General features: G+C 36.3%; 1 protein-coding gene across 2 annotated transcripts in view; it reads right to left on the reverse strand.

The window, feature by feature from the left end:
- Positions 1-274: 274 nt before the first annotated feature.
- Positions 275-23191, reverse strand: part of LOC117416847 (neuronal tyrosine-phosphorylated phosphoinositide-3-kinase adapter 2-like) — a 42775-nt gene continuing 19858 nt past the window's right edge. For both annotated transcript variants that reach the window (XM_034028269.3, XM_034028268.3), the window contains exons 4-7: positions 19666-20748; positions 11801-12001; positions 11129-11232; positions 275-3697 (exon numbers count right to left, since the gene is read on the reverse strand). In XM_034028269.3, the coding sequence (XP_033884160.2) occupies positions 3470-3697; positions 11129-11232; positions 11801-12001; positions 19666-20748 (1616 nt within the window). In that variant the 3' untranslated portion in view covers positions 275-3469. The remainder of the gene's footprint in view (positions 3698-11128; positions 11233-11800; positions 12002-19665; positions 20749-23191) is intronic.

Here is a 23191-nt window from a genome sequence, read left to right on the forward strand (position 1 = left end):
GCGCCTTTTCTTCTGCAACCAAAAATCTGATCGCATGAACTGTATGTGATGAAAAATGAGTGGCCTAACAAAATGCTGAATACTAGTGTACTGCATATCTGGAGAAAGTAACATTAATCATGTAATACATAATCCTGTGTAATCACTTAAACAATGCAGTACCTGTAGATAAAATGATAATGCTGTGTTATGTATTGTTTTCAATTAAAATGGACTTCTGTGAATGCAGGTGCTTATAATAAAGCCAAAAAGAAAACTTAATTGAAAAGTCGGTGCTTTTATTGTGCGCAAAAAAATGAGAGCAATAACATGATTAATCTGCTCCAGTCATTTTAATAAATAAACTCTGAATGTGATATACTAGTGAGACACACACATGATATGTTTGTCAACATGGATTCTAATTAAAACATTCAATTATTTTGTTACTTGTAAACAGTTCAAGTTAGAATGTACATAAGATCTTGACTTATTTTTATCTGTTGTAAAATGACACACAGGCTACTGAATAATTCTGCATTTCTAATTCTTTTCAAAAATGTTATTTATTTGTTTTAGAATCTGTAGGTTTTCAAAAGGAAACAGTAGTACAACAAACATACTTTTCAACATATTTCAAAAATAAAAAAGAAACACTTTCAGTGTAATAAAGACAAAAAACTGTGACGTTACTGTGCATTCTTTATAAATCACAGTGCACCTTACACAAAATAAATTGTACACTAGTATTACATTTAATATCTGCACGCAAAGAAGCAGAAAAAGTGAATGATAAACAATCATTTCATAATTGATTTGCGCATATCATAGCTCAAGACACACATTATGTGGACATATTTTATAACCTCTTCTGCATTTTAATAAAGAGGTTGCTCACCAAAGCTTTTTTTTTTTAAACAAAGGATTGCACATTTTATTTCAATGTTTATCCTATTATTAGTTGATTAGAAACCTGTCTGAGTTTCCTTTAAACTTATATTTGGTACAGCAGTAACAGTGTTACTGAGTTGTTTTTAGTTTTTATCTTTATTTTTTTATTTGCAAGCCAAACAATATTAAACAACACAGCTGTTTTTCAATAGTATCCCTAAGTAACATATCTTTAAATTTTTACAGTGATTTAGGCCACCAGCCTCAATACTACCCTATCATTTAACCCTTAAGTGACCCGCTACCTTTAGTCACAGTGAACCATGGTCTCCTCAAGGCAATTATTATAATCAAAGGTGTCATTGCAAGCTGTTCAATACTTGTGTGACTTGAATATCCTGCTAAAAGCTCTCACAGGAGCACAAGGGGTTTGTTTAAGAGGGGTCATGGAAGCCCTATATAGCACAGTGAAAAAAAAAAATGAAGGAGATTATCTAGTAGATACAAGATAGTTTCTCATAGGTACAAGATAGTTTCTTGTATGTATGATAAACTATCTCTATATCTATCTCGGATGTACCACAAACAAACTCGCACATACGTACGAGATAATCGCCTTCATTTTTATTTTCACTGTGCGGTTCAGGGCTTCTGTAAGGTGTACTTGCTAGTATTTTAAAGACTCTTTGTCATGCCTTAGCTGTAGCACCACCTCCACACCTATTCCAATCACTGTGTAGTTGAGTTTGGTGTAGTTTATATCTGTATTTTAAGACTTGACTATTTTTGTTTTTCTAAGGCTCAAGGAAGTGTATGACTGTGCTGGTCAAGCCATAGGGATACTTTAAGATAGCTTCAGATACACAGTCACTAGGACAGGAAACAGTTATTGTAAAACTAACGACATTGCTAACAAGTGCATCTTGAAGTCCAATTCCTTTTGGTTTTAGTGCTCACTGAAAAATGAGTTTACTGAAGGTTCAATAAAGCACTGCTGAATACAGTTGAGGTACACTGTTAATCCCCAGTATTTCTGGCATTCCAAATGCAAAATCACACTCCATACTGTCTGTCTTTTGATCACTGTAAGCATAAGTAAAGAAATTTAGTGCAAAACGGTGTATTTGTGCTCTCCGTGTATCTAGGGATCAAAGATCTGCTCTTTGAGTCCAAATTGAGATTCAAGCCCATATCCAAATTGTGGCTGGTCAGTTGCCTGGGTCTGGATTTGATCTTGAATCATCTGGCTGGGACCAAAAAGCACCTGACTGTAGTGTCTCTCTGCTAAGAAGTTGGCTGACTAGGTGAGCAGTACCTCACAGCCCTAGCCTTGAAAACTGATGGATGGAGTTGATGGCTTTGACCTTATTAATGAGCAGATGTGCCATTGCTGCAATGGTATGTAGCTAGCTATTCACTAAAAACAAACTATTGACAGGCCTGGGGTCTAAATTCATCAATTCAACCTCTGCAGATGCTCTTAGTTCAAGAGGGTTTGTGGTGGTTGCTATCACAACACCACTGAGAGAACGCATTAACACACCACCCAGATGTGTAAATTGGACCAAACACCTGTAGATGATATCTGAAAGCCAAACAATTCTTATGAGGGTTTTCTGTGAAACACGCTTCAATACTAATTGGAAGTGGTTGCTACTTAATCAAAAGATTGACAGCACAGGTGCAGTACTTCTGTTGATGACAACTGGCCTCCAGATTTGAGTTTTAGCAACATGCTGGTAGAATTTCTCATAAAAAAATGTATTTCAGCAGCTTGCTATGCATGTTGCTGATAAACAGTAAGTTTATAATGTCTCTAGTCCCCAGCTGTGAAAGACAAGAAATAAGCTATTTACTCAATAATCATTTGTTTTTGATTGAATGGGGATTGAATGGGGTATTCCGTCACACAGATATTTTTCCATTAATTTAAGGGGTAGTGCACAAGATTGCAAATCATCAGAATACTGGAGCATGTGGAACCAGATAGTTCAAATAGCACATACACAATAAAACATTTTAACTTAGTTAACCGGGCTGGTTTGTCTTAATAAAATTCAAGCTGTCTCATAGATAAAATGTTCGAAATACAGATCTCAAAATATACGTCCATTAAAATATTATTATTTTGTTTTTAATATAGTCGTAGGAAAATTAATTTTGAAAATTACAAAAAAAAAAGATGAAGTGAAAGGCTCACTAATTGGCCTAACATACTGGTACTAATAATTGATAAAGAACTATGGGCGTCTTGCAACAAAAGTACAACTAAAACAAGATCAAAAACATGTTGAATCATTCTAAATCTACTTTTTTTGTTTGTTTAGAAAATATCTAGGTAATACTAAACAGATTTAATATTAAGACATTTATTCCAATAGAAAAATATGAAATATAATCAGTAATAAGAAAACATGATAATCTGAACCCTCGGGTATACATTTGCTACGTTTTTGGACAGCTCCCATTTTCTTCTGTATTGCCTAGTTCCGATAGTAAAGCCATAGGTCACAACTGTCACCCTATTAAGGAAACCTTTGATCTACCTGCACAGGTCAAAGGTTGCAACCCAGGAGAATATGTTCCACCCAGGACTTTGTCAGATGGCCGTGTCCCAGAACACAGTAGTTTGTGTGGTGTAGGGGGGAGGACTGTACTTCTTGTTTCCATTGTTCTTTTTCCAGCTTGGCAGATTAGGCATGCTGTCCTGTTTACAAAGACCTTTATCGGGTTTCTGTCTCGCCTTGATCTCTTTGCATAGGCAGCGCTTCTTCTCTATCATTTCCATCATGGTGTTGTCCCCGTATACCCATTGCATATGTGATACCTAATGGGGAGATGGTAAAGGAAGATTATTTCTAATTCAGCTGCATTAGCTGATCGAGTAAGTCAAAATGGTATATTTAAATACATAGACGGAAACCACATTTATTAATATATAACAGTAGATACAGATAGACACAGATAGGGTAGCGCATTTCTAATAAAAAGTAGGTTATCAAATACCCCATAATGGTGAATTGCTAAACAACTAGCATAATGCAACAAGAAAAAAGAGTTTCCCTTGCTTGAGCCAATATTCCTCATAAAACCTTCTGTAATGTAAACAAGCACATAAACCTTCATTTTCTACTCACAGATGATGCTGGTAATGTTTACCAAACCCATATGCTGTTGATAGAATGCAGCTGCTCCAACACTAAGCCTGTAATGTATTGTCTCGTAGCATAACATTCAGATTTCAGAGATGAGGGAAGGATTGGATATGATGCTATGAGAAATGAAATTCTCCCAACAACAACTAGGCCAGCACATTGAGTGAAATGATTACAGCACGTATATTGACTGTCTTAATAATCATAAGCTACACTAAAATACAATGACAACCAAAACATCCCAGTGCTTACAGTGGCTCTCAAAAGTATTCACCCCCGCTTGGACTTTTCCACATTTTATTGTGTTACAACATGGAATCAAAATGGATTTAATTAGGAGTTTTTGCCACTGATCAACACAAAAAAGTCCATAATGTCAAAGTGAAAAATTAAATCTACAAATTGTTCTAAATTAATTACAAATACAAAACAGAAAATAATTAATGTATTCACCCCTTGAGTCAATATTTGGTAGAGGCACCTTTGGCAACAATTACAGCCATGAGTCTATTTGGATAAGTCTCTACCAGCTTTGCACATCTGGACACTGCAATTTTTGCCCATTCTTCTTTGCAAAATTGCTCAAGCTCCGTCAAGTTGGATGGGGGACCTTTGGTGAACAGCAATTTTCAACTCTTTCCCCATATTCACAATTGGATTGAGGTCCGGGCTTTGACTGGGCCACTCCAGGACATTGACCTTTTTGTTTTTAAGCCAATCCAGTGTGACTTCTAAAGACAATTGGTTGCACTTATTTAGGTGTGTCATAGCAAAGGGGGTGAATACTTATGCAATCAATTATTTTCTGTTTTGTATTTGTAATTAATTTGGAAAAAATTGTAGATTTAATTTTTCACTTTAACATTATGGACTTTTTTTGTGTTGATCAGTGGCAAAAACTCTGAATTAAATCCATTTTGATTCCATTTTGTAACACAATAAAATGTGGAAAAGTCCAAGGGGGGTGAATACTTTTGAGAGCCACTGTATCCAGGTACTTTATTTACCACACACACTGAAATACTGTAACCAAAGGGAAGACAACGGAAAGCCAGTTTAATTTGCCATAATCATATTTTGCTGTACTGTTGAAAATGTGGGATATCTATTGTATGTGGGTTTGCGAGTAATTTAGTTCTAGTGAATGCTGACAATGCGCATACTTCAGTTCAGGCAGATGCTGTACGCATTTATTCAGTTACTTAGTTTAAAAAAATAAAAAAATAAATAAATCTGCCTTTAAATTAATTGTTTTACATATGATGCTGACCCAATCAATAGTCTGCTTTAGTAATTTATTTCAAAAGAGGGGGATATGATTTCCTTACAAAAAAAAAGCCTTTTCTTTCTTCGTCTTTCATAGTGAAGCTGTGACAAAGACATGGAAACTAACAAAAAAGAGCTGTGCGTATGCACTTGTCCCATGTGTAAGCTAAGGCCAGATAAAGTGTCAGCTGGGACTAGATATAGGATTCAAAAAGGTCAAGAGTTAGGCATGCAAGGGTCAAAGTTTATTTCACTGAAATACACTAACAAAGACATCAATCAAACCGATGCAGATGTCAGGTAAAAAGATTCTGTTCGTCAAACGTCTTTATTTTGAATATATTCCTCGTACTGCGATTACCATTGCGAACATTTCTTAAAAAATACATCATAGGCTTGCCATCTGAAATTTAAATAAATGATTTATTATACCTATCTTATTAAGAGGATAAAGACCTTAATAAATCGGGCCCATGTTTATTTACCAGTATTCTGTATACATGAAGTAATATATATAAAAAAAAACTGATCAGAAAAACAACCAAGAAACCAAAAAATAATCAATCAGGTTACATGTTTTAATGAAGTAATAGCTTTTATCTTGTGCTGGCCTAACCTAACCTATATCTTAATCCAATGCAATGTGCTTTCAGTGTTTAAAATTGTAAGAGGAATCAGAATAGTCAGAAGATCAGTTCTACTGGGACAGGTTTAACCAATTTGCCACCATTATTAAATGCTTGGGGAAATACATCTGGTACGCAATTACCAAGAGCCTGCACTTTAATCCAGAGCAGAAGTGCCTAGGAATGACTGTAATGTATTTTACATTATATGTATTGTTTATTTCTTCCTTCACAAAAAAAAAGAGGAACGACATTTTAGAAAACCCTCTATTAGAACCGTCAATGTGAAAATGGTATAAATACAGATCTGATCCTTGAGAGCTCTTCTGAAATTAAAAAGGAACAGACTGACTGTGTCACAAACAGAGAGACAGTCTTAATATCAAGCCTAATCCCAAGGAGAACGTTCACTGTAATAGTCCTTATAAAAAAAAGAGACGCTGCAAGCAGGATAATCTCAAGTAGTAACAAAGCTGAGTTTTTAAATGTATTACTGATTTCTGTTTCTTTTGCTCTGAGAGAACAGGGGAGGGAAATCTGTGTCTCAAGACAATGCTTTCTTAAGGGATTTGTGCAGAGCCTGTTATATTTTTTAAAAAAAAACTGATCAGAAAAACAACTAAGAAACCAAAAAATAATTATACATTTTCGTTCTCTGGCTTTCTTGCTGATGTAGGATATATGTTACAAAGAAACAATATGAAAGGAATTCTGGAAAGTGGACCACACGGGATACACTCTATATTTCATATAATTGCCAGCTGTACTTTACAATACCTGTATGTTAACAGCTTGATGGCAATAAAACAACATACAAGAAACACCATAACACCATGCAATATTAACAGTGGCAATTACAGTATTGAATATGTATGTATGTATTATTCAGGCCTGTTTGTGTGGGTAGAGGCATTGTAGACTTCGGCAGAATTGTAATCGGTTTCTGGTTTATGAAACATTTGCTTTGATTTCATTGTTAGAATTGTTTAGTACTACTGCAGGCTCACACCAGTCTCTTATAGTTTTATTGTCATTAACCAGCTCCTAATGATTGCCATGTAGTGGAGGCAGTGACATGATCTGACCCCTAAGACACTGCTTGAAATGAAATGACCTCTACTTGAAGGACGTTCTTGGTTACCTCTCACTATTTACATCCTGGTATAGGTAATATTGGTTAGTACATCTTTATGACTAATATACTTATATATTTATTAGTATATTTATATTTATAAGTTTTACTGGTAGCTGTTAAATGAATCCCAAGAGTGTGACATTGTGGTCCAGTTATATGAAGGTCTTCATGCCAAAACACAATTTGAACCATTATTATTTTTCTTTTTTGTGACAGGAAAATATGAATGTAAATGTTACGAAACTGTAAAATGCCACTCCTTGAAAAGTTGATAATCCTGCCCTTTTGTGTCTTATATTTATATGTAAAGGAAGTGGTGATGTGTTTGTAGTTGTCTTCACTCTTGCTTTATTGATGCTGGCTTGTGTTGCGTGCAGGATGGATGATACTATGAGCAGTGAACTTATAATACATGAGGGGAAGCTGGAGACTCTTGGGAAATGCTCCTTCTGGTATTATCTTAGTAGAAGTTGCGTTTGAAAGGACCACCCTTTGATTTAGTAATTCCACTTGCAAATTATGTTGGCAGCAGTTATGCAACCTTTTTTTTTTTTTTTTACCTTTTTGCCATGATGCATTTGCAGTGATATTTCATTGTCCATGTTTTCTCAATGCTTTTAGTGTGCCTTATAACATTTTGCTATGCTTTTATCATAATATGCTGCATTTCTCTCTTTTCTACCTTTCTTTTCTAGAGTAGATATTCACAGAACTTTTCATTTCAGCTCAATGGATAAACATGCTAAAACAGGAAGCAACAAGGTAAAACAAATGTTCTGAGTTATGTATTTAATATCACTTTGTAATACTGTATGTATCTATTGATGTTGTATAGTCTAATAAACGCCTGATTCCCTGTTCATGTGTTGCACAGTACATTTCATAAAACACTTCACTTAGCTCTATAGTACTTGTCCCAGGGCTGTTTTTGGCAGGTCTTCAAATAATGAAACCTAATTATTCACATATCGACAGTTCAAAAACAGATCATTTTAAGTTCAAATACAATATCTGTCAGCACGATTAAATTACGGTTCCTGGTCATTCCTTACCGGACTCATTAATAGCTTCTTTTTGTCATTGAAAAGTGACTCGGCTGCGTGTATTTTTACAGGAAGTTGGGAGTTCTTATGCAACGCATTGCATGGCTTTGACAATAATATATCACCTTGAAGGGAAAATATACCTTTATATATAAATTGTATGGATCTTATCTAAATTGTATATAAAATATCATTTTAACAAGACATGCATTTCATACTGTTCTATACGATTCTGTTTAAAACTCCTGGTTGCTTTGTAACAAAGTGTTATGTCAGTTGCTGCTGAAATATTTAGACGGGTTCTAGCTTGAAACATCGTGTCTCCTTCACTTGACTGGACAGTACAGAAGATATGTCCTCCTTTTATTTCTAACCTTTCTGCTTATGGAAATAAAAACATTGTTTTTATTCTAAGAGCTGTTAACAGTGGGCATCTGTTATATATAATGTCTGTTTGGATAACAAGAAAACATCATTTTTCCCAACAGACATTCAAACAAGAGCATGGCTAAACGTGTGGTGATAGCACCCTCCTGTGGTAAGTTTAACAAAATGCAAGTATGTGAACACAGGAAACATTAATTATACACAGGAAATCCAATGGGCTTTCTTTCTTTTTTAAATGACTTGTAGGTCATCACCTTGTAGTGTGATAAAATAACATTGAGGGAATTTAAAAATACATTATCAGTAAATGCTGTTATACATGGTAGATCAGCTGTGGTTTGTATGTAACTTTGGTCAAGTTACATTGTCTGGCAAATGCTGTAGTGAAATGTGTGGTCCTAAGTGGTCAACCCCAAGAAGGTAGCAGTAGAAGTGTGAGTGTGCTTCCATTGGATAACAGTTTGGAACATGAATTATAGTCCCAAGATATACATAAAAGGGAAATTCACAAAACTTAATGTAATCAGCTAACATTTTCTGAAAACGAATGTTATAAAACTAGAAATAAACAACTTAGTAATATGGAAGAGCCATTGAATTATAATGTGGACCAGTGACAACTGAAAGAATACCAACAGGATAGATTGTCAGTCAGCTAAGACAACCATTTTACATACAGTTTTAAAACTAAAACATTTCACTGTAGATATGTAGAATAAATAAATAAAAAGAATTACAGAATTCACAAGAGTTCTTGAAACCAAAGTTTGCAGTGACAATCAAATGTCTGCTTTACCTGACACTTAGTTCTCATTCTTTGCTAAATCCATAATTTGTACCAAAGAAAGAGATTTGTTCTCTGATGTGAATAGCTGTTAATTAATCTAAACACATTGGCGAGCACCTCTCATCTTAATAGTCTTACTAATTACTGTTGCCCCTGTGCATTGCAGATTTTTTTTGCAAATGAACAGCTGTGATATCCGTCACTATTTAGCTTCTTAAAATAGACCCCGTGGTGACGATTGTGGGGGTATTTCCAGTAAAACAGTATCAGTGAAAAGGGCACTGTGGAGTTTACAGCTGCTATTCATAACTCCCAGTTGCTGCATGCAGCACAAAGGGCTTCTTTTTTTGTTAGTTCACAGAGAACCACAGAGTGGAAACTCAATAAGGCCTGTTTGCTCATGAAGTAGAGTGCACAGAAGGGTAAACTATGAATAATTGTAGTAAACTGTCACCCACGAATTATATTTTAATATAATATTTGCCTGACCGAAGTTACTGGATCCTCAGCTGATGCACTATTGCACTACAACTATGTCATTGTAGATACAGATTATTGTAATCCTTGCTTGTTGCATCTTATTTTATATTGTACTTTAGTAGTATAATTTGCACTTACTGTAAACTGTACTGTATTTAAATATTGACCTTGCATTGTAACCCTGTACTGCCCTTTACCTCCTTCGATAAAGTCATCTGTCAAATAAATAAATAAAATAAATAATAAATGTGAACATGACAGCGGGGTTCTGCAGGTTTAAACTTAAAGAACTCTTACTCATACAATTCCTTAACATGCTGTGTTAGACTTAATTCAAGACCATCTTTCTTTAGAATTATCTGGAATTAGTATCACCAAACTAGGTCACGCAGGCTCTATTTTAATGCCTGAAACAAAGGCACAAGCAAGCCCATTGTATCCTATAGACAGGTGCTTGGTGTCACTGAAATGAATATAAAGCCTTCATTTCTATAGACACATACACACACTGCCATCTATTTTTATTGTTTCACAGACAGACACAAAAACACCAACACAAAAAGAAGGACAACATTGCAAGTGCAGGGTCAAAACACAGCAGTATTTGAACAAGGTTTTATTTGCTTCAAGTGATCTGTTTTTTGATTGTTTATTTACAATGTATTTGAAAGAAATGGTACCTGTATTGTCTGGACTACCTTGTGCATTTCACAGTACAATTGGATGGACTATTTAATAGTCAAGAAAACGGTTTCAGCTTAATATGCCTGACAGTTGAGCAGAATTTATCATTTTTAGCCCGAAATGCTTAAAGTATTCTATACACTTTTTGTTCTTGTTTTTGACAGTAAGTCATATTTTAGCATGACCATGCACCAAAAGACCCTAAATTGCTGGGCAAATATAATAACATGACTTTGGGATTACAGTGTAAGGCAAATATTGATTACAATTTAAAAGATATATATACACATTGGTAACAAAATCACTTGGAATATTGGGGGATACTTCCGATAATAACATACATATTCCAACATTATAATATTGTGTAATGGAATAGAATAATTTGCTGAACTATTAACTCACAAATTGGATAAATTGAATAAATGTTTATTATAAATATTTTAAAAAAAAAGCTTTTGACATCATTCAGATATTACAGAAATGGAGATATTCAAACACAAAAGGCACCAAAAAAATACAGAAAGCAACCAAAAAAAAGTTCCACCAGCCACACAGTGAGACAGATATTGACTGGTAAGAAGGACACACAGAAACAGAAGACAGGCTGAGTTCACTGGGACAAATGGCAGACAGACAGGTGAGACACTGGCATGTGACACCACATGAGCTCATTCACGACTGTCTAACGATGGTACCTGGCTCTGTTGCATCTCGCTGCCTTGCCTGAAGGGGGTGACGGAGGGAGGAGGCACACCTGAGGTGGATGCAGATCTGCCTAGCTTGCAAACTGCTTTCGATTCTGTTGAAAAAGACAAGCCGTTAGGTATCACTGTAACCTTGACCTACATTGACAGTGTTTACTGTAGAATAACTGTGCACCCAAAGCGCGCACAATGGAAAACGTCTGGACGTTTGACACAGTTGTTATTGGGACTACACCCATAATCAAAATCGAGCAGGAAATATCGACTAGTGCGCCAAATCTGAAGCAGATAAATCAAAGCATATGGTCTCTTTCAACCAGTAATTAAAAAAGAAAAATAATCTCATAACTGCAATGTGGTTGAGGTCGAGGTCATGAGCACATTTTTAAGTGTGCATATATGAAGTCTGTACCTCAGATTGTTTCTGTCATATCAGATATTGCAAAAGCTATGGAATCAACAACACCTTATATAATCCATACATAGCAGGACCACTTTATGAGAATGCAAATATTACCGCAATTCCACAGCATTTGGGACTTGTCAACATTAGAATTGGAGTAACTACTGCATTGGAGTAACTACTGAGTTACACCAGGACCTCGTGGGGGGGGGGGGGGGGGGGGGACACCACCTCTTCTGGTTCACATCCATCTTCCTTACCTGAACTGCTGCTCTCTAACATTAAAGTTGGGCTGACAGACGATCTTCCTAGCCGACTGGATGTTGCTGTTGCTGGTTGTCCAGGCTCATCGTCCCATTCATGGGCCGCCTTCGGCTCTTTCATGGTCCCGTGACACCCTTTGTCTTTGCTCTCGTGCTTGAGAAGAGGCTCAGTGCTGTGGCTTCTGCTCTTTGCTTCACCTAATGGAAAATCAAAATACCTGTTTTAATGTATCCTTTTTGTGCTAAGTTCAGCATCTGCCTGAGTGCATTGAAAATACCACCCAGGTAATGCATGAGTATTTCCACTAGGGGTCTATACTTTGCAGTATGTGTTCCAGCATTCACAGCGTTGTGCTATCTTTCTTACAGGAGACATGTACTGCTTTAATTTGCAAGGAATCATATTTGGATATTAAATGAAGGACATTTAGTATTGGTCTGTTCTTGTAAGATTCACATATGTTGTTATGCTGAGGGAAGTTTGTTAAATTATTTGTTCAGTATTTTGTAGTGGAGTATTTTTAATATAACAATCTATAGGGTAAGGTGGGGAACAGATCCCTACATTAGTATCTGCTGAGAATTGTAGTATCCATACTAGATATGTGACCTTTACAGTCTTTCACGGTATTTTATTATTATTATTATTATTATTATTATTATTATTATTATTATTATTATTATTATTATTTGCAGATATCACTCATGTACAGTACACAACTTAACAATAATACCTTCCGATAACTTGTTGAATCAATACATTTATATATATGCCCCAACATATCTACTATCATACCTGCTACACAGATTATTTTTAAAACTCCTACAGCATATATATTTTGACTGCTCTGCTTTTGTGCATTTCAAATAAATAGTTTAGTCTCTAAAGCTGGGTCACGTTAAATATTACGTTTATCATATACTCAATGTTTTGAATGGTCAAATGGTCAGTCGGAGTTGAGATATTATTATGCTAATCACCTGTGGCAGGACAGAAGCCCTGCCAGTGTGTGTGTGCGTGTGCGTGCATGTGTGTGTGTGTGTGTGTGTGTGCGTGTGCGCGTGCGCGTGTGTGTGTGTGTGTGTGTTCATGTGTGTGTGCGTGTGTGTGCGTGCGTGCGTGCGTGTGTGTGGAGAGAAACGTGGGAATGTGGCTGGAGACGTAAATTGAATAAATGATTAATGATTAATTAGGCTGCAGCTACAGGTGTATAAAAAGGGTGATCCCGGGTGTTCATTTTAGAATTAATGTTGTTGAGGGTTAATGGTGGCGATAGTGGTGAAGGTACGTGTTGCTGTGTTGCTGTCCTGTATTGTCCGTGAGTTCTTGTATAGACCTTTTGTTTTGGCCCTTCTGCCTTTTTGTTTTGTTAATGTGTTTTATCTGTACTGTATAGCTGTGAATTAAACGTGCGCATTGGCACTTAAACTGCAGCTTCTGTGTTCTGAGTCTTTCTTCCTGCCAGTACCATCTTGGGCAGTGATGCTAACCAGTCACACCACCATAAGCATTTCAATTACTTTTTTCAACAAAATTGATCAGACCCAATAACCTTCTGCTTGACCTGCCATGCTAATACAGAAGCCACATGCTGCCACTTATGAAACAAAATCAAATATTTTCTGAGCACTCTGGCATTTAAACATGGCCAAGTAATTGCACTCTTCCTCTTGTATAATATGATTGGATTTGTTTTGAAATGTCTCCAGCAGGAGCACTAATTTGTTTAACATTTCAACTGGTGTCATCTCTCAGTTGTTTTTAGTGTTGATTATTACACTTTCTTAAATCACCTCTGTGGATTGAGGTGTCTTCATGCATTAAGATCTCCAGCTTCTGTCACTGAACACCATGGATAGATTTAGAGACATTCTCCAAACAAAACTTCACTCTGACTTTGGGTTCTTCTTTTGTTAGAATGGAAACTCAAACCAACACGATGAATGGCTGCTACCAAGTGGATTATTTCAGTTTAAAACAAACAAAGGATGGCTACATTTCATTTGAAACAAGAATAAAACAGTTTGATTTTGTTTAGCGCTAAGCTTGAATGGTGTTAATCATATCACTGAGTGCGGATACAGGCACACCGTATTTATATTGTAGTTGTCCATTAAACAGCTTGATTCGTGTTTCCATTCCATAACACGTCACAGAGTCTGGTACTTTATTATACAGTATATGTATCTACCCATGTTCCTCCGAGGCACAAATTCACAGACACCTCCTGCTTAACTCTGCAAAACCCACTAGATGGTGCTAAAGAACAAGCAACGTTACTTAAAGGAACATAGTAAAAGACCCATATCTCTTTCAATAACCTTTTACTGAAAAAAGAAATGTAACTCCACACATCAAACTGTAATATAAAATGATCAACCATTTATCTTATTTCCTGTTTTAAAGCTACAGTAGTTTGTTACATTTTATTACCTCAAACCCCAGCATGAGCTAATATCAATATAAAACTGATTGATGTATCTGTCTAGTTCAGTATTACTTTACACAGATGTTTAACTTCATGCAATAAATCCTGTTTCAAGAAGGGCTATTTTCAGTAGCATGAAATGTGGCCTAGAATCAGAACATATTAGTGCTGTACTTGCTTTGCTTTCAGGTCCATTACGCACTCCATCGCTAATGCAATATTGCCCACATTGTTTCTATAAATACAGACACATTACATAACATTCTCTTCAAGCGCTGAATTCCATATTTTGGTATACATTAATTTTGTGCTCCTTTGAATTCACCTGGATATTTACATTTATATATTTTTGCCTAATTCAATGGGACGCCAAGAATTTGTAATGTGACAAAAAGATCACTATTTCCTATATCCACAGCAGGTAGAAAAATTGGTATATACTGTAGGTGTCAGTAGCTCAGCCAATACAGTGAAAACAAAGGTTATCATGTCTTAAATTCAAACCACGTGGAATAACTTGAAAAGTGAATCGCTGACTCAAAATTATCCGCAATCCTCACATACGTGTGCTAAGGAAAGTGCACACCAAAATTTAGATACTGTACAGTGTTTTATGTAGGTCTTCTCTATAGCCTTGTCTACTCCACAATATTCCTCAGTGAGTCATCAAATCCTTTATTTAACCATTTACACCAATTCAAGTACAAAGCAGTTCCAAACCTGCTTCTGAGAAGCTGGTAAGGTAACACACACTCCCTAATGATTGGCTCATTATCTTTATCTGATTATCTTCCTGAACTTGAGATTAGCTGCGATTTACATCTGATAAACTGGGACAATTTGAAAAGGGTCATGCACTATAATGATCACAATAATTAACAGACATTATCCGATGTTATCCACTGTGTCTTCTCCTGCTTAATGTATAACATAGAAAGAATTGTGATGTTTTCGATATAAAAATGCTCTTCTTTATAAGGCGGCCTTTTATACCCCTGAACCAGTCATAAGACACCAGTGTCATGGTTCTCATTTCCCCCATAATGCCATTTCACTAGCACTTTTATTCTTGGCAGAACACAAATAGCACAGTCTTATAACTATGGCTCCCATCTATGCTGTTATGAAGGGGGAGCACAACTGTATAACTGAGAGCTTATAAAAATCTAATAAATAAGACAGCATATAAGTATAATAATCATAAAAGCCAATGCATCTTTTAAGGTACTGTCTGTAGTTTCTGGTATTATTGGCACTAAATACAATAGTTTACTGGTTTAGTTTATGTTTCTGCTATTGATCAGCAGGCCCCAAACAGCAACATCAATGGACAAACACCATGATATACTGGTTTTCCTTGAGTGGCTCAAGAGCTTTCCATTGTCATATAAATGCAATCTATAGAAAGTGAGATCTGTACTGATAACAAACACAAATGGGGGGAAACAGGCTGACAATCAATTGTACCTACTTGTATGGAGCAGCTGCCCTGTAGATAATTTTGCCATGACTAAAGCAATCATACTGAGTAGCAAGCATGGGAGACATTCTGTCACAGTTAGCTGGAGTGCACATTAATTCTGCTTCCTGATGGGTTTGTATACTAATGCTGCCTGACAAACAGGGGGCTGGATACCTGAGAGGAACACGGGAGATGACAAAGTTCAGAAATGCAAAAAAAGTGCAAGTCTCAAGGTTTATTATGATTGTGAAGCTTACAGTACACAAAACAAACCATAACACATTGTATAAACCGGTCAGCTACATACATTTTTTGGCCAGGTTGTATCAAAACAAAACCTTTTTTTGGTTGACTGCAATGCCAAATTACTGTAGATGTTCCATCAGCCATGTGACATATAAAAAGGTCCCGATATAAAATGAATTTAAGCATATGAGTAAAAATACTACTGCAAGGCTCTATGTAACAACATAAGTCTGAAGGTCAGTGGACTTCAAGGAGCTGATGGCAGAGTACATTAACATTATGAAAACAAACCCTCTGTGCTGTTACATGGGACTGGGAGGCTACATTGGAGATTGAATCAGAGGATACACACAACACATTGAAATACAGAGTGCTCACATTTGTTTTTCAAAAATCTGTTAATGTATTTAACAGAAATAACGTATTTTCATAAATTGCAAACTTTAATCAAATTTGGTAAATCGGTTCCTAAAATATAAACCCAATGTCAGTGCATAATTTCTGAATATACATTCCCTACAGGTAAAACCATTATTTGTCCCTATGATCCACAATAATTCATGCTCAGAACAAGCTACATATACTATAATCTTAAAAAAAAAGCATAAATCACAAATTGTGTGGATTACAAGGTAATGAAGTAAAAACATATATACATATTAATAAAACAAACTAGTGCAACCTTCTGCAAAAAGTACCTCAGGCACTATGTGCATGAATAACACAAATACTGTACTATTGTATTTCAGAAGCAACCAGTAAACATGCTCTTCTTATATACATGTACAAATATGTGTTTATATGTAATGTGTTTACATTGTCAATTATTATCATTTTAGAATTTCATTTTTACTTACGTGATCTTAATCTATGATGGCATTCTGTCTATGTTAATAACTACAATGAAAATGTAGAAGCTGGGACAGACTTCTTCTTACTGTCTTTAGTGGTCAGAGGGATGTGTGTATCATATATGCATAAGAAATCCTGTAGAAAAGGGCAAAGAATTCCTAAAGGATTGCAATCTTTGTTTTATGTCATACTCGATTGTAGGTGGTAATCTTTATGGGGTTATACCAATCCAATTCAATTACATCACACAAGTAAGATGGAAGTATTTTTATTCTAAGAGCCATCTTTATGGACTGTGGTTTCAAAGAATACAACCCTCAGAAGTACCTACACATTATTTTAAATGTATGCGGGGGAATTAGCCTTAGAAGATGAGTGATGTCTTAAATCCACATGGAAATAGGTCAGTGTATACAATGGTTCTCATTTTAATATGCACAGTTGTAATTGACATTTAAATGTCTTCTTTAAAACAAACAAGAACATCTGATTCAGGGACTCAGCAGGCTATGTAGATACTCTGGTATATTATATGTAGTTTAACTGGCAAAGGTTCTTCTGAAATATTGGTCTAGATATTTTTACTGCCACGCTTAGAAATTATTCATGACATTACACATCCCTCAGTGATTTCATAAGAGATATACCAAGATTTCCATATCTGTGTAGCCAATACAGGTACAGTTCCAGCTCTGTAAAATGTTGCATTCAGTCAGGTGTAAACCTGTTACCACTCCATATGCCCCTTCCAATTACTTGTTAAACATGTTTAGATTTGCAATGAGTCTGTGGTTCTGTTGCAAGGCTGGGGAGATCTTGTAAAGGTCTATAGAGCACAACATGTTAACACAATCGTCAAGTGGCTGGAAGCCTACAGAACTGCAAAATTTAAAGAAACCAGCAAACTAATATGGGTCTTGGCAAATCAGAGTACTTGGTTTGTATGACCTTTATATATATATATATATATATATATATATATATATATATATATATATATATATATATATATATATATATAAAAAAAAAACAAAAAAATTAAGACTATAAAATAGCCTGCAGAATATGTTGGAACAACATTCCTTAAAATAAACAAAATAAATGCCTTTTTGAAAAGTGTAATTGATTTTCTGTTAAGAGCTACAGTGGCTCTGTGCTCCTTTCATATTTGATATAATCCATTTTGGATTATAAACTCTTGATTTATTTTAGGTTGAATTCTGGCAAGAACACAAACATGTGGCTGTGATTGCACATGAAATTTAGATGTTTCCAAATTCCATAAATCATCCAGTACTGTCATTTTGTTTTAACTTGCTTAAGATTGCTACAGAAATAATAATTTTGCATAAAGCTCTGGATTTTTTTCAGTAGTAATCCTACAGGATTAAATTATATTGTCTGTATCAGACTAAGGGGTAGATATACCAAGATGGGCCAGTCACAGCGCAAACATACCGCAATTTGGATTTTTGTTGCGACAATTTGCAAAGTATACATTTTGTCGTACGTACTAAGAGAAAATATGTTAATGAAAAGAGCCGCAATATATTAATTTAAATATTTGTTGCATCTTCTTAGTGAGCTCTCTGGCATACATTGCGAGTGTTGCGCAACACTGTTCAAATAAATAGTGGGAGTTGAGTTGTGGTTTGCTGTAGCAGAGGGTGCCTGAAGGATAACTGGCAACGCACAAGAAAAATTGGACTGGGAAATGCCAGCAACAGTTGCGAATGTTTAAAACATGCTTTCAAAAGTTCTTAACAAATTGATGCAATTGTAAGTGTTGCAATTGTCGGCAGATTTAGTACATCTCATTATAATATCTGTGAACCCTCATTTGCACTATCTCCGCCCCCTTTTTGTGAATTTATGCAGGAACGCCTACAATTACATTTTCATCTAAGGTTGAACCGCAAAGAAAAACTGCTGCCGCAAAGCATTCCCTAAAAAGTCGCTAACAGCATTGCGCATGTTTAGTACATTTCATCCTAGACTTCCAACTCGTTTGCAACTGGTTTGCGACTATTGCGACAGGCGCAACACTTTAGTACATCTACCCCTAAGTACTCTAGATTAGACAGGCAGTTTATTAATTTCTCTCAGCAAAATATCTGAGCATATTTGACCGTGGCTGTTTAGTTACAAAGTATAATGGATTCCCCTGTAAAGCATTTTTGCATGCTGTAGGTCCTTACTGATAATGTATATAGATGTTTTAACATTGTTAGTCATTGATATCAAATGCAATGAAATATCGTGCTACCGCCTTTAAAACCCGAAGTTTGGAACCATAGTTAAATGGTCCTGCTATTTGTGTTTGCCTTATGTGCCAGTGCTAGTGTTAGTGCTGGTGGAATGGCATGTGCAAAATGGGATCTTTGCCGTCTTATCATGAGGTACAGTATAATAATACTAATATACTAATATACTAATACTGTATGAGTGTAAGCAAATAGGAAATAAATCCCAGATTTTCATGACACCTACTGTATCAATTTACAAGTACAGAAGTTATAGACTGAGACCTTTAATAAATAATATAGCTGTTGTTTTTCAATAGTAGGTATTATCCCACTTAATCGATAAGTTAAGAAATATACGAACCCATCGTAAATGGATTCTAATTTTGTATTGTAAGAAAAACCTTGAATTATTTTAAAATAGCAGTGGTACCAGATGTCACACTTAGTAGAAATACCTTCAAAGGTAAAGAAATCACACCATAATGGAGAGTTTGTGCTTTCTTTTTAAAACATTAAATAATGTACACAGCCCTTCCTTTAAATGAAAGTAGTTTGTTACAGAAGTTTAATAGTAACATTCTGTACATGAATCACAATAATAATTATAATGAAAAAAGGGGAACTTACTCTCTGCAGACTCCTTGGATTTCCTGCCACTGGAAGATTTCCTCAAAAGGCTCCGCCCTGAGGTAAAAAGGCTTGCTAGTTCATCTAAAGGACTTGTGGGTGTTCTTGACCGGGACACGTTTTGCATGGAGCCATGTGCACTGGAGGAGGAGTTTGCCAGTTTCGTCCCTTCCTGTGAAGTGTTCTTGATTGACGAGTGAGGCACTGAAGAATAGCTTCTGGGGATACTCCCTGAATGTAAAGATTCATAGGGTGGGGGTCTCTTGAGGCTTAAGGGAGTTAGAGACCTCCCCATGCTCACGGGAGACGGGCAAGCTGAGTGGCTCCTGGGATATCCGTGAGCGGAAGCCGATGATTTGTACAAGTTTGACGGAAGAGGCGGGGCAGACGAGCGTCCAGAAGCTGTGCTGGTGTGCATCGCAGGCAGCTCCTTTTCTATTTTGTGGTGGATGGAGGTCTGAGGTGATGCAGTAGAGGGAGAAACTCCAGACTTTATATAAGGAGCGTTTTCCAGAACGGGCAGCTTGGTGACTTCCAGAGGGGTCAAAGGAGACTCATCCGAGTTTGGAGAACACTGCGCCGGTGCGGGTGGAAAGACCAGCAGTGGTGGTCTGTGGGACAGCAGATTTGGAAAGGGGGGTGGGATTTCACAAAGCATGCCCTTCGGAGCTGATGGCACCATGGATTTAATTAATTCCAGATCAGGCACTGTAGGAGTAGTACAGCTAACGTTTTCATAATTGCAAATAACGGGCCACTTGGCATCCTGGCCAAGATCATCAAATATAGGGTACTTCATTTCCTCATATACCGCTTCACTTTGGTCCTCATTGTCCCTCTTGAAGTCTCTTAGTATATTTCCCACCATTTCAATGTACACAGGCTCATCCTCGTCAGTGTCTCGGGCTGGACTGTGCGTCTGTGAAGAGGACTTTTCCCTCTTTGATGACTTCATGGAGCAGTGGTTCCTGATGTACGACTCGTCGAAAGACGTGCTCAGCTGAGTGTTAGGATTTCTTTTGGGTTTTGGAGGGGGGATCTTCTTTGTATATTCATCACTATATGGCCTTGGTTTCGTTGATGCTAAATAACAACAACAAAAAAGAAAATGTAAATATTCAGAAATAAGATAGATATTTGAATATAAAAACAGTGGCTCTACATATGGTATATTAAACATATAGGCCCATATTAACAGTATATCAGATATGGCATGGTTGAGTATGTGATATAAAGTTTTAGCACTTAAGTGAGGATGGTCAAACAACACATAAAGCTACAAGACATCAGAATGATAACCAATGACATCTCACAATTCATCACATAAAATGTATCGCTACACCAGGGGTGGGCAATTCCGGTCCTGGAGGGCCGGTGTCCCTCCTGGCTTTTGTTCCAACTGTGCTCTAAATTATTTAATTAGACCAATAATTGGTAATAATTGGTCCAATGAAGTAATTTAGGGCAAAGTTAGAACAAAAGCCAGGAGGGACACCAGCCCTCCAGGACCGGAATTGCCCACCCCTGCGCTACACGGATGTCACATATGTTAAGGTTATCTTATGGGGTATGCGTTAACTGCAGTCTTACATTTGAACTGTAATTTTACTTTGAACTACTGTACAAAACCACAATTATTCTTATTTGCTATATTGACCACAAACAATATAGCTGTGAAGCACATAAACACAGACATTTGTGTTTAATTCCAACGCTGCAGATAGAATATACTTAACAAAAGGCCTTCATGCACATAATATATATTTATAAAGAAACTATAATATTGAACCCTATAGCAATATAAAGTATCCCGACTCTCTCCAAACACAGACTATTGTATTTATTATATAGATTTATTTTTCAAAAACTCAGTTGACTGATAAGTACATTGGTAGAACAGGTTGAGGGGGACTAAGACAGTGCTGAGAAATCCACAATCAAAAATCAAAAATCCAGTCGCTGTGAGTGGAATCAACTGTACATTTTTTTTTTTTTTTATGAAAACCGGAACTTATTGGTCACATGTTTCCGGCATGCAATTCCCAGGCATGCAGTATATTCGCAATTGACCAATGAGACGACAGGAACTAACGCGAACTCAAGCTGTGCAGCAAAATTTTAATATCTGGAGCGCTGGACCTAGTAGTTACACTGTAATCATGTTGTGAATTATCACACATCAGCTCTAAGCATGCATTGCACGTGAAAAGACAGATAATCCGAGTGAAATAAAACTAGCAAGAAAGTAATTCATTTTGTGTGACATTGTGACAGACTGGCTTCAGTGATGATGTCAGACCAGAAAAGAGTACACAGACAGACAGTAGTGGTGAGTGAATCGGAGACGCTGTTGCGCTCAGTGTTTTAATAACACATGGAAATTAAAAAGGTTGAACAAAACAGAAAACAGGACACGGCACTTGTGGCCAAAATAAACACACAAACAAAACGGATTAACACTAAAACAAACAGTGGATGAACAGACAAACAAACACGGTGAGTCTAAACAACTTATATTTACTTTAGTTTACTTTTTATTTTCTCCTTCTCCACACCCATTCTCCACTCACACAACCCCGAGTGAGTGAAACGTGCATCTATATATACTGTTGTGCCGGGATTCAATTACTAATTAATTATTCACTTGCATCCCAGCACGTGAACTAATTCTGTGCAACCCCGTGCTCACATATTAAATACTTTAAATGCACGTGAAGTGAAGTGTAATCCCCGTGCCTAAATACAATTATACATTTTAAACACTTGTGCTTATTACCCACATTATATCCCGTGTACCAACTACAACACACCAACATTAACACACGCAACATACAACATAAAACACAAAAATACACACAGGGGCGGGGCACATTGCCACAGGCATAAATAATTATTTAATTGAAATGAAGTTCAGTTACATGTTAATAAACAATAAAAAAAAAAATGCAACAGAGGCACTTGTGCGTATCCACCATTAGACTGCTTTTGTAATTTTGTGTTTACACTCCATTCTGTTTTTACAGACACAATAAGCAACTATATGAACTTTGATGCAAGGTAAAACTAGCAAGAAACAACTTAGTTGCAGGAATGAGCAGTTAATTTATTGTTCTGAATAGTTCCTTGCTAGTTTTGTTAAAATAATATGATTCCTTTGTGTTTACGCTTGTTTCAACTTAGGACCCCTTGTGTGATACTGAACCTTGGGCCACATTTACTAAGCCACAAATGCTCCTGTATCATGTTACAATATAGGCCTTGGAGTTGTTTTTTATACCAAGCAGGTACAAGTTTATGTAACTCATACAAACATAACCAACCTGGCAGGCTTTTTTCCCCCTTAAGGTACTTACTTGAACACATTCATTCAAATTCAAATGTCACCTACAGGCATGTTTCTGTGAGCACAGTTTCATTTTGCATTGTACAGCAAAACAACCTCAACAGTGTAATTTCATCTGGTAACTACTGTAGCACTGTAAGGTCAGTAAACTATTAGTTCCAGGAACTCTTGTGCAACCTACAA

This window comes from Acipenser ruthenus, chromosome 12 (assembly GCF_902713425.1).
Source record: "Acipenser ruthenus chromosome 12, fAciRut3.2 maternal haplotype, whole genome shotgun sequence".
Classification (NCBI taxonomy): domain Eukaryota; kingdom Metazoa; phylum Chordata; class Actinopteri; order Acipenseriformes; family Acipenseridae; genus Acipenser; species Acipenser ruthenus.